The following is a 13,623-nucleotide window of genomic DNA, read 5'->3' as shown; positions in this document are numbered from 1 at the left end:
GACTTTCGTGCAGTGGACTGTAAAGGTTTTGGTAAAAAAAAAAAAAAAAAAAAAAAAAAAAAAAAAAAAAAATGGCTTAAAGTTCCTCTTTATCCGAATTCTGGATTTTTCAAGAAACATTCTTCAAGCATGAAGATCAATTAAAAATTTGTTTTACTTAGACAGACAAGATTGGCTTAATCACCGGCATCCCCAAAAATGCATCTAGTAGAATTATCCCAATTAGTGCTGCACATAATAGCAACTATGAAATTCTTGCAATTGAAGTTTTATCATAAAGGCTTAAATTTTATCATCATTTACTTATATGCTTCTCAAGGACTCAATATAGAAAATGTAAAAGGTATTTTTTTTTTTTTAAATTCTTTTACCGTCTCTGTTTTCACATTAGGCGACTTTAATCTCCATCATCCTCTTTGGGGATCAAATAAATCACCTCCTCTAAGTATTGATTTCGTAGAATGGGTTCAAAATTCCAGTTTTGTCCTCCGTAATACTTCGAACCCTACATATGTCACTTGTACTAGATAAGCTTCGCTGCTCGGCATCTCTCTCTCTCTCTCATGGCTTTAATATGTTTCTGATTCGTCCTTAGAAAATGATTATTGCCCGGTCATTATTACGTGGCCAAATTTAGAGCCTAGTGCAAGGTATATATAAACGATAGTTTGGAATCGGACTATGGAGCAATCGGCAAAAGTATTGGTTACAAGAACTAATCTAAATGCATTGACACGCAAGATTTCGGAAGTTATAAGGGAAAACACAAAATTAATACCTTTGCTGACTAAAACATTTCTTCCCTGGTGGAACTTATCTTGTCTCAGATTTCAAAAATTGAAAATTTTATTTCAAAAAAGAGTTCTTTTCATTTCAAAACCAGACTGGATAAAGCAAAAAAAAAAAAAAAAAAAAAAAGCAGCAAGACTTTAATTTTCATATTAGACTAGTCGAAATTATTGGTACAAAATTTGCAACATTTCTAAAAATACTAGAATGTTTTATTCGATACTCAACAAGTTTTACAATAATTCAAACCAGGAATTGAATATTTCAAATCTCATTGAGCATAAAAATCATTTTGTTGCAAATCCATTTCAGCAAAGCAACCTTTTTGCTGATAGTAGCATCGAACATGAGCCGATTCCACTTGACTATAGCGAAGACCGCATTTCTTGTCTCAATACTCCTATTCACCTACAAGAAGTCAGATACACTATAAAAAAAGCACGGAATTCCACACCTGAAACAGATGGTATTACAGCAAATTGGTTTAAAAATCTTAGCATCACAGATCTAATAAACATTACATCCGTTTTTCAGGAGGTTCTTGCATCTTTTATTGCGGAGGAATGGAAGCATTTAATCATTGTCCCAGTGCCTAAACCTAGCAAGGACAAAACAAAAATCACTTCATATAGACCAATAGCTGTCACCTCTATTTTCTCAAAAACTTTTGAAAGAATTTTGATTCAGCGTATTACCCATCATTTAATAATTGAGAGAAAAATTCCTCCTTTTGTGAATGGTTTCCTTCCCCTCAGAGACAATCAGATTGTTGTATATAAACTCTTGAGGTTGACGTGGAATGCTCAATTTTTGTCGATGATATTTTTATCTTTTGCGCTCATACATCTTTAGATCACATTTCAAAGAAGCTTCAGAATACAATGGAAAACACCCACTAATGGTATAATTAATGGAAACTCAAAATCAGCCCCGAGAAATGCTCTATTGCTGACATATCAAAAAAAGAAATCGCAATATACTCTTCGAATGACATATGCTGGTTTCCCACTCCCTTGGAAACAATTAGGGATTGCAATACCGGTATACCGGGATACCGAATACCGGTATTTTGAGCCATTTATACAATTTTGTAATACCGGTATTCACAAGTTTAAATGCCGGTTTTTCGGTATTTACTAGAAATTTTTAAAATTGTCTCCACTATATGTTCAGGGATCGCGAACATAGCAAAATAGTATACATTTTTGTTTTTATGTCTCCCTAACGGGTGAAATTAATTAGCTAATTATTTGCTTAATTAATTGCTTAAATCTAAATTAGCGAAACATGGATTATCCCTGAAAGAAAATATTATATCCATAACGACTGATGGAGCAACAATTATGAAAAACGTTTTAAAGTTGATTGGTGCAAATCAGCAGTTGTGCTATGCACATGGAATTCATTTAGGAGTAATAGATGTATTATACCAAAAAAATAAAGAACAGAAGAATCCAAATACTGTGGATATAGAAACTTCGGATTCCAACTTTGAAGAGAGTAAGAGTGAGAGTGATATTGACAATAAAGATAATGACAATGTAATTGTTGAAGAAGATATTACTAATGACGATGAAATATTAATCTATCAATAATTGCTTCCTATAATATATAAAGTTCGAAAAATTGTTAAGATATTTAAACGTTCCCCTATAAAAAAGGATATATTACTAAAATATATACTAACTGAAAATAAAACAGAATATATGTTAACATTAGATTCTAAAACAAGTTGGAACAGTTTACTCCTAATGATGGAACGATTTTTGAAACCGAGAAATCCAATCCAAAAAGCAATAATCGACTTAAACCTATAAATTATTTTTTCAGATAGTGACTTCGACTTAATATCCAGAACTATATCAGCTCTACTTCCAATAAAACTGACTATTGGGGCATTATGTCGGAAAGATTCTAATAACAGCTAATGCAACAATAAATTTCATGTTGCAGTCACTGAAAGAACAGCACACATCACTATCTAAAGAATTATATATTACATTGAAAAATCGCACAGAAGAAAGGCATACCGAAATAGAAAATGACTTATGGTATTTACATAATTATAATGATTTTAAAAATGAAAATGAAAAAGAAGAAAAGAAAAGAACCAATTCAAATCTGATTAAGTTTAGAGTAAATTTTCTTAAAATTTTTTACCCACAAACTTATCCACATTCAGAAGAATTCGGTTCAATTATCGAAGATTATGATGTCACTACTGTCGATAGTGAAAAGAAATTGTCTCTTGAATAAAAATTAGAATTAGCAATAAATAAAAAAAAAATTCAACGAACCAAAATACAATACAGAAATCAGCTATATCCAAAACCATCCGACGAGAAATCGATTTATTTGAAGATGAGGGATTTAGAGGTAAATACTTGAAAAAAATACATCGCGCATTGCTAACAGTACCACCAGCTAGCGTAGATGCCGAAAGAGCGTTTTCGAAGCTGGTAATTTTTACACAAAATTACTTTTCAGGCTTAATGACAGTACAATTGATGCATTATGTTTTTTTTAAGATCACATTTCAAAAATTTGTAATAGTACCACAGACTGAATAGTGATATTTACACTTTTTTTGTGATTTAAATAAATAAGATGTTCCTATACTTTTTTGTGATTATAGACTGTTATAATTTATAAGTTACAAATTACTTTTGTGATATTTACACTCTCTAACAAAACTGGCAAATAAAACAAACACCTGTGTTTTCTTCCTTTTTCTAAAATTTCTAATACCGGTATTAAAACCGGTATCCCGGTATTAAAATCTAAAAAATACCGAATACCGGTATTGAAATTTTGATCCGGTATTGCAATCCCTAGAAACAATGTATGAAATACTGGGTAACGATTTTTCGAAAACAAACCAAAATGAGGTTATATTACAAAATATTCGAGCTAAAGCACTAAGAAAAATTAATGCTTTAAAATCGATTGCGTATAAAACTTACGGCCCTAGAACAACGGATCTCATAAACATAACAAATAATAGCATCCTAAGTCTATTTTATTACAGCAGCTCAATTACCAATAAATTCTTCGAAACACAATACAAAGCCTGCAATTCGATACAAACTATAGTCCTTAGAAAAGCACTTGGACTGCCAAAATGGACCCCAAATATTGTTCTAATAAAAGTCGCGAGTCAGGAAATGCTGTCGGAAAAAATTAAAAGATTAGCTGTGCAATACATTCTCAGGTAACTTGCTAATGGCACTCATTCGCCTATTTATCATCATAATTCAAATCCTGGAATCAAATTAGTTTTAAAAGACCAAATTATAATTGTAAGCTTATTTGCAAACCTGAATGCTACTAAAAAATCATATTATTGCTCTGCCAGACCCCATTGACTCCCAAAACAATTTTTGTGAAATTCATCTTTCAGACCTTAGTTTTCAAAATAAAGCTCTTCCTAGTTATATGATCAAAAATCTCTTTGAAGAAATTGTATGTAAATAATTTCAAGATTATTATATTATCGCTACTGATGCATCCCAAATCTCAATATTTTACTTCTATTGTGAGTATCTTTTGTATCCAATCCTACATCTATAGAAATTCACCCCTTCCATTCCATATTTACAGCGGAAGCCATATTTACACTTTGTCAAGCTCTGGATGAACTTTCAGTAACAGGAAAAAAATCTGTTTTTGTTGACAGATAGCTATTCGGCCCTTCAAGATTTGAAATACCTTACAATTAAATCTCCAAAAGTCATTCACAGATTAGATGGCAAAATACAAGTTAGGGGAAAATTAAATCGGAAAATATGCTTGGTTTGGTCTCCAGGATATTCACAGTTACATTGGAATGAAAAGGCAAAAATGGTCCCGGAGTCGCACCCATTGCTGGAGTGGATTGCTTCAGAGGATTTAATTTCTCATTATCAGGAAACCTCACCACAAAAAACGAATCAAATTTTTTGAAATAGCAAATATCAAGAATCTATCGACTTTGTTCCCACCATGTTTTCCCTTAATCTATGGCTCAAAGTAGAAGAGAAGATATCATAACTGCACGTCTTTTAACCCGGATGATTATAACTCCAGCTCTGTTGAATAGATCTGGTCTGCAGAATTATAATGTCAAGTTTGTAATCATGAAAAGAACATCGAACATATCATCTTGTTTTGTTCCAAATATGCAACTCACAGGACAAATCTTTTTGCAAAACTTAATGTTGAGCTGCATTCAAAGCTGTTTCAAATAAGCAGCATCTTCGGATCCTTTTCCAATCTCTGAAATTTTTTAACATCTATTGAATGAACTCTTTTGGCATTAGGGGATAACGGCTTTTGTTGCCAAAAATCCCCTTCTTATCGCATTTCAATCAATCAATCGGTTTTTGTTAGAAACCTTGAATTAGAAACAAATTTGTTTGGTAGAGTATAACCTACATATTGGTTGGTTCTTGCCATAAAACATGAAACCAAACAAAATTAAACTCTTGCAGTGTAACTCAACAAAAACGGATGAAAAATATTCCTGCTAAGTATTTGTTTTGAAATAAATCAATTCGTCAAAAAACTCGCACTGACAAACTTTTTTCTATTCGAAAAATTTTAATAGGTTAGAAATTCCACCAATGCTTTTTTTTTTCCATCAATCTGAAAATGTTGCAATAATAGATAAAACATTAGTAGCCTTCTTGACCTTCAAATAGCACATATCACATAAGCCATCTAAATATAAAATAAAAATATTATATTAGTGTGACAGCAAACTTTCATTAGTTCTCAAGATGGGTATTTGCACTGAAAAAGAAACTGGGTCAAAAAACTGAAGAAAAAAAAACCCAAGGCACAAGATCTATAAATAATTTAATTATAAACTTAAAGGAAATAATAGAACATTCATTAACTTCACTTCCTATAAATAGGTCTTCTAAAACAAAGTATTAATATTTTTGGCATTACAATATCATTATTATTAGATATTTTTTAAGGTCAGTTTATAATTATTAAGTCAATTTATAATATAATTTTGAACACAACACTATAGATATATTTGAATTATGAGCATACTAGAGTTTAATTCTTTGAGCATTATTTAAAAACTGAACAATTAATGGCAAGTTATGAATATGGCATCCACTACAAGCTTAAAAGTGAAAATTTGGTAATGTTGTTGAATAATCTATCTTTGGACCTGGCATAACCTACACAACGAGGAAGATAACAGGAAATGCCAAACAAACGATTACAGATGGCCACAAGTTGATTTTTAGGAAGACTAACAGGAATTCTTTCATAGAACAAAAGTTATATACAAAATTACAATTAACACTGCACATAATAACCAAGATCAATACTATTGTTACCTTTGAGCAAAATAAGAAGGAAAAACATCAGAATGCATTGAACAATTTATTTGCATATATGTATTTATAGAAAATAGGCAAATGTTACAAAATAAATCTACTTAGATAGCTGCTTAAAAATACTCAACAGTGAACAGCAACACAATGAAATAAATAACACTCATATATATACATTATTTGGTAAAAGTATAACACTCCACTCCTCCTTTGGCATGATTTGCATCAAGTGGTTTGGTGCGTTAGTTGACAAATATATTGCTGATAAGAAAACCTCTATCAACTATTTCATACAAAGATACTAAATCTATTTGTTCGAACAGTAAGAGGTTCTTTTGAATGAACATTCTCTATGCTTTAAAATTTGAAAAGAGATGAAGGTAACAATGTGCAGATGAATACGGCTTAAACTAATTATATACAAATAAGTAAAAGATAAATAAATGCTATAATGAATCTAACATTCAATATTTTTAAATATAAATCAACAATTTTGCAACTCTAGTACTGACTGAAATGCATACATAAAACAACAAAGCAAAGTAAAACATGCTTTATACAACTCCAAACTTATACAACAATTCTAGCATATAAATTATATATATGTTATAAAAAAATAATTTTCTTTTAAAGGCACTAATGTAAAATTTCGAATTTTGGAACAAAATGAGAAAGACAATCGATTTTTAAAGACACAAAGACAAATATATAAAGCCATTATTGTGATACACCAGACACTCAATACAGAAACATAGCATTTATTCCTAGGCAAACTACAATGTACAAACGTTCTGCTTGCCATTTTGAGAACAATTAAACAATTTTATTACACCACTTTATCTTAAAAATTGTACATTAAATATTAAGTATAGAGTACCTAAACAACAATTTTTTTTAAAAAAAAATAATTAATATAAGAAAAAAAAATATTCATCAAATAATCATATTCAATCTTGTTTTAAAAAATTTTTTATTAAAAGTTTTGCAGAAATATAAAATGAGTTAAAGGAATACTGGACAAATAAATTTGAATTCAAAATTTTTAATTAAAATTTAAAAGTCAGAAATGATTTTCTTTTGGAGAAAACTTTCTTTCAAATATGAAAAAAATATATATATAAAGTTAATTGTTTTATAAATCAATTTCTAAAAATTGAAATAAAGCAAAATTGACAAATTAAGCATAATGGATTGAAATAAAGCAAATTTCAATCCATTATACAGTGTAGGGTCAAATAATATGGTGATATTCATACTTGATAACTGAATTTATAGGATCACAATAATCAATTCCCAATTCACATTGTACTTCAAAGTTCAGTAATAACTACAACAAAAATGTCTTGCATCATCTCTTCCATCTAAATATATAAATTTCTTTCTATGAAAAATAAATATGTAATTAAAAAATAAACACTAAAAATAGTTAACTTTAAGAAGGGGGAGAAGAAAAATTAAATTAAAAGATATAGAATCAAAACAGAAAATAAAAAAAAGAGTAAAATAAAAAAATTTTTAGCTGCAAATATAATAAGACACGAGAGAAAAACTTACAAATAAACAAAAAATATAACACTTCAAAATATAACACAGTACAAAAAAAATACATTGCAAAATCATTTGAAAATCCAATGTCTTTTGTATTTTTTTAAAGAATAATAATTAAAACCATTCTGATTCAAAATATTTAAACAATTTCCTAAATTGACATTTTAAACTAATTTTCTCATTCATCATAAATTAATACATAGTTTTAATTATGTTTTTATTTTTTTAGAGTAGCACTAAAGCTTCTTGAACAAAATCAGAGCATAGAAATGCCTTGAATCCGTCCTTCCTTTTATATATATATAGATATATATACATCTAACAAATTTTTTCTCATAACATGAAGAGAAAAAGGGCAAAAAATTAAAAAGCTCTACAGATACATCACATAAATTTAATATTAATAGAATTTAAAAAAGGAATGCAAAACAACAACAAAGGCAGTTATAAATACATCCAAAAATGAAATCTCAGAAATGAGGCACTTTTGTTCCTAATCTGGGCAACTCCCTCAGGAATTTTCTACATAGTATTAAATATTCATCCAAATTTTTCCTTTACAAATTACAACTTGTTTTCCTTAAAAGATTCAGGCAACCTATTTTATTAAAAAAATTCATCTGGTATAAGTTTTTTTTTTTTTTTTTCTTTTTTTGCAAATTGAAGGTAATATGAATAATTTTCCACATAATGCAGTCAAACATATAGCTTTTTAATCCACATTATGAAACTTTCTATTTCTTAAGACAAGTTATATAAATTGATGTAAATAAATGCAAAAACAGATTTAAACTAAACTTTTAATCAAATAATTAGGGAAATTTAATTACTTAATTAAAATCTCTTCACTAGAAATATTTTATTCTCTACAAGTACAGGAAGTAAATAATTATAAGAAGAATCATTAAGCTCATAAGATAGATTCTTCCAAATATCACTCAAGGATCAGTGTCAGTTTAAAAGATAAACTCATCTGATTAAGGAAGGAAGAGGGGGAGCGGGGGGGGGGGGGGGGCTTTTTAAATATTTGAAGAAAAATGACTTTTTCCATAATTTTTTAACAACAAATCACAAAGAATAATGAAATAGAAACAGTAGTGCCAAATAAGGAATAAAATATTTGAAAATTTGGATACATTCTAAAACTATGTAGAAAATTCTGGATAACTGAGCTAGATTAGTTAGCTTAAAAACTTGCACTACATCATATCATATTAATGTCATAATGGAATGTAGAGTGCCCTGAAAACCAGACTCCTTATCTAGCTTTAATGCACAGAAAAATGTAATAGTGTGCAAGGAAATTATTATGTGCTCAGTAATTCTCATCTGAAATAAACTGATAAAAATACGAAATTATACCAGACTTATGACTTCAAAATTAAAAAACTAAGTGCAAATAAATGAATTAAAAAAATAGAAAGTTGATAAAAAGTTTCAAATAAGCATAGAGAGTAAAAGAGTTTTTTTTTTTTTTTTTTTCTCCCCATATGTTTCCATAAACAGGTTTCAGATTCTCAATTTTTTTCCTTTTCTTTCTGCAAAAGATGAAGCTTTTCTTCTAATTCCTTGATTTTTTCATCTTTGGCTTGTAACTTCGTTTTAAGATCCTTAACATGGGATGAAAGCTTTTTGCAAGTTTCCAATAACTGTATAAAAAAAAAAAAAAAAAAAAAAAGGTCATTTTTAAAACTAATGTATTAACTTTTTATTTTTTAATTAATTAGTTAAAAAAGATTTTTATTTTCTGTCTTTAGTTGATATCTACAGTTTGCTGACAGAACTAAGATTTACATTTCCTTTTAAAAATTGTCAAAAAAAAAAAAAAAAAGGCAAATTACAAAAAATATCCAGTACTTTTTAAGCTGCATTGTGATATGAAAGGTTTACAAATAAATACAGTAAATATATAAGGCAATAAATTAAAAATATAATATCTATAGGAATAACACAGCAAAAGGAAAAAAGGTAAAAAGAATACATAAGATAAACTTTTAATTAATTAATTAGAACTAGGATCTTAATTAAAGTCTTTTCGCTAGAAATATTTCATTCACTACATGCAGAGTGCAAAAACAGAAAAATTATATGAAACATTGATTCTTATAAGATCGTTCTTCCAAATAGCATGCAACGAATAGAGCCAGATAAAAAAATAAGCAAATCCATAAACAAAGGTGAAAAAAAAATCCCTTAGATATATGTAGAATAATTTCTTTTTTGATAATTTTCTAGCAACAAATCAATCAAAAAGACTGCTACAGAAACAGTACTGCCAAATAAAGAATAAAATATTAGAAAATTTGGTCCATTCTTAAAAACTATGCATGTCAAAACCTCTTTTCTCCCCCAGATTAATATTTTTCTGAAATTTGGAATCTCACCAACATATTATTTATTTATTGTAGCTTCCTTTGACACTAATTTTTTTTTTTTAAATTTAATTGTTTATCACAAACTTTTTTTTGGCAAAGAACTTGTTTGTAGTTTCTCGCTGCTGATTCCATATCCCTTACATAGATTTCCACCCACTCCATATTTAAAATAATCCTTTTTACAACTGAACTGCAGATATTTTTGAGATATATGCACATACTTTACAGTCTGAATAGCATCAAATGACTCTACATTTAGTCTATTTAGTCTATTTTAGAATTGATAACCAAGTTCATGGTATTTAAATTTGACTCAAATTCAGGCCCAAGAAAATAGCCTTTTTTGGCACCATTGGAAATTTTCCACTTCCATCCACTAGTTATATACAGGCTCTTTCTGCTGTGGTCCCTATAAACTGGAGGAAGGATACTTTCGTAACACCAAGCCATAAGCACCTCTTTCTGCAACACTAATGATATTATTCATTCTTCATCAAAAAATTTCAGCTGATATCATTAAAAATTCAATAACAACACTCGTAAATGAATTCAACCATGCTTATTTCTGGAATATACTGGGGGAGGGAGAGGCATATTGGAGACTAACTCGTTGCTCTTTCACTCATTGCATAGTCATTTTTTTAATAGAAAACTGGAGCTATTTTTTTTTTTTTTTTTTTTTTCCTTATAGATACCAGAAGAGACTTTTCGATTATCTCTGCTATTTAAAATGAAAGAAAGCTAAAGTTTATTCAATTTTTGCAAACTGCCAATGGTTTACCAATTTAAGTATAAGGAAGAAGCAATTTGTTAATGATTTAGGTTTAAGAAAAATTTGTATTTCCATTTAATATACATAATGTTTCAAAAGCAATAACTGGTTTTGATTTTCTATATCATTTTAATTAAAAAACTGATAATAGTAATTGTTGTTTGAATGATAACACTATTAATTAAAAATTTAAAGCTATTTTCAAAAGTGTTAATGTTGTATCTATAAAAATTGTTTGTGGTAATTTTGGGAATATCAAATTTCAGAAAATGGTTTATAACCATGGTCTGTATTGAGGTTATTTAAAAAATTTCCTTAACACTCAAACTCTAGCTTAACTATGCTGATTTTTAGGCACATACAATTTTTATAGAAAATTTATTCTTGAAACTGCTTACACTTTAGCAGAACTTCGAATAAATTCTTAGAAGGTCACAGGAAAAAAAAAAAAAACTTGTCCTTTTAAAAAGGCAGAAAATCCACTTCAATGGATTCATAAAATAAAGCATTTTCTTTGGTACTTTATTCAAATACCTTATTCCTGTAAAGACTTCGGGCAGATGCATCAGTTGTAGCAACTGGTTTACAACTGTAACTGTGTAATGAAAAATGGGAACCATTTGCATTTTTATCAATGAAACAATAAAAACCAAAGAAACTGATTCACATATTGTGAACTGTAAACTATTTATACATCTATTAAGAAATTTCATCTTATGCTTTAAGGTTGAAATTTCTCCACTTATACTGATCAGATACCCTTTATTTTCCCCTTTAAACAGAAACTGGAAAAATGCAGACCATATAAATTGAGATACTTAGTTTATATATCTCAATTCTCAAATGACATTCATCATGTTAATGGGAAAGATAATATAATTGCTGATGCTTTTTTGTGAATTAAAATTGATGCAATTACAATTCCACCAAAATCGGACTATAAAAAAATTGCTCAAAAACAGGAGCTGAATTGGAGCAATTATTATAATTAATTCTCTTTATTAGGGTTTATTTTTTTAAATTCCTCCATATTCTGGACCTTACTTAGTTAAAAGTTATTTAAATAATTTTTTTTATTGATATTAATTGTAAAAGTGTAACTGTCACTCTAGACAGATGTAAGCCTACTTGCGAATTTTCAGACAAAATATCTCCAAAAGTAATGCCAAAAACCATTCAAAATTATTTACCAAATTAGTGATTGTAACAAGATTCCTCTAAAATTGTGAGAATAAGCAAATATGGAAGGATGTTTATTTTTCTAAACGACTGGGGAAGAAAATTTAAGACTTGCATAACTTTGCAATCCATATTTATTGTTCAATTTTATTCATGCTATTATTTACTTCTTGCTTATGATGGCATCTATTTAGAAACAATTTTCATTTTTTTCATCACTGGGGAGGGTGAGCACTTTGTAGTGAATGCCAATCTAGCTCCAAATGCAAAATAAAAATTGTTAACTACAAGTTGCACCTCTGATTGAATGTGATCTAATCAGAATACACTGCCATTTCATCCAGATACTTTAGACATGTGATGCATTTTTTCATAATCTCTCTACTTATGCTTTGAACTGATATGCGTATATACGCTCAGTCGATATACAGCTTAACATATTGAAACGTGTTAGCTATGTTTTAATATAGAATAGTAATTTATTGTTTGTTAATCTGGCCTTATGACTTGAATGGAAAGTAACCTTCAATTTCAAAATACTATAACACAGATTCTAATGATTAACAAACTTCTGTCAATTTATTATTATTATTATTATTATTTGTTGCCATGCTTTACAATTTTTCAAAGAAGCTCTGATTTGAAATAAATATTGCCATTCCTTATTGTGATTTTAAATAAATTGTATACTTATAGGAAAATATAAATATTCACAAATGCATTAAACAAATTTTTTTATATTTTTTTTTTTACTTCAATTTTACATTTTTATACAACATATATGATCTGAGATCAGCATTAATAGTCTTGTATTGCAAATAAAGATAAAATTGTCATTATCTTTTATAAAATTTTTCAAAGTGTTTGATATATCTGGTGAGACCAATTCTCTGTGACAAAAGACAAAGTAAAATTAATACAGTCTGCGCCCTCAGTATCTTAAAGTCTACATATTTAAGTGAATCACTGAAATTTGATACAGAAAATAAGGAGTTTTAAATATTTAAGAGTTAATATATAAGTTATTTAGGAGCCAATTGTATCTTGAATTAAAGATGCAGAAAAATTCTTTGAAAATGTTATTTCATAGCTTCGTCTGTTTAAAACCAATGACATATTTACTCTATCTGTAAGCACATATTTATGCCTCATTTAGGATTATTAAATTACTGCGAATAACAGCTTTGGCTCATTAATTTCAAAAGATCCCCTCTCCTTCTAATAAGCAGCAGAATAAAAACCAAGACTTTCAAAGAATAAAATCAATTCACTCACCTCTTCACTACTGCTCAGCTCTAGACTAGAATCCTCATGATCACTAGAACTGTCATTGTCCTGAATAGTGACAAAAGTAGCCACAGGCATCATACGATGAGAGATAACTCCTATCTCGGGGGCAGAACGAGACGGCACTTCTTCTGACCAAGGGAATTTCTTTGTCTGGGATGCAATCATATTGTGATTGACTCTGGAAATGAAATCCATTTAATAATTGTTTCATGCATGCAAAATACATAATACAATTGATTAATTCACTGATTTCAATACATCCTTCTATTTTCCCTGAACATAAATAAGATCATGGCAAGCCATATTTTTGATTAAATTTCAAATTAGCATGCCATTA

General features: G+C 28.8%; 1 protein-coding gene across 1 annotated transcript in view; it reads right to left on the bottom strand.

Moving 5' to 3' along the window:
• Window positions 1-6,152: 6,152 nt before the first annotated feature.
• LOC129980840 (coronin-2B-like) overlaps window positions 6,153-13,623 on the bottom strand; it is a 50,156-nt gene continuing 42,685 nt past the window's right edge. The window contains exons 11-12 of the mRNA XM_056091263.1: window positions 13,272-13,464; window positions 6,153-9,319 (exon numbers count right to left, since the gene is read on the bottom strand). Of these exons, the coding sequence (XP_055947238.1) occupies window positions 9,188-9,319; window positions 13,272-13,464 (325 nt within the window). The 3' untranslated portion in view covers window positions 6,153-9,187. The remainder of the gene's footprint in view (window positions 9,320-13,271; window positions 13,465-13,623) is intronic.

This window comes from Argiope bruennichi, chromosome 8 (assembly GCF_947563725.1).
Source record: "Argiope bruennichi chromosome 8, qqArgBrue1.1, whole genome shotgun sequence".
NCBI classification, from domain to species: Eukaryota; Metazoa; Arthropoda; class Arachnida; order Araneae; family Araneidae; genus Argiope; species Argiope bruennichi.
Note: the sequence above shows the minus strand (reverse complement) of the source record. Positions and strands in the feature narration are given on the sequence as shown.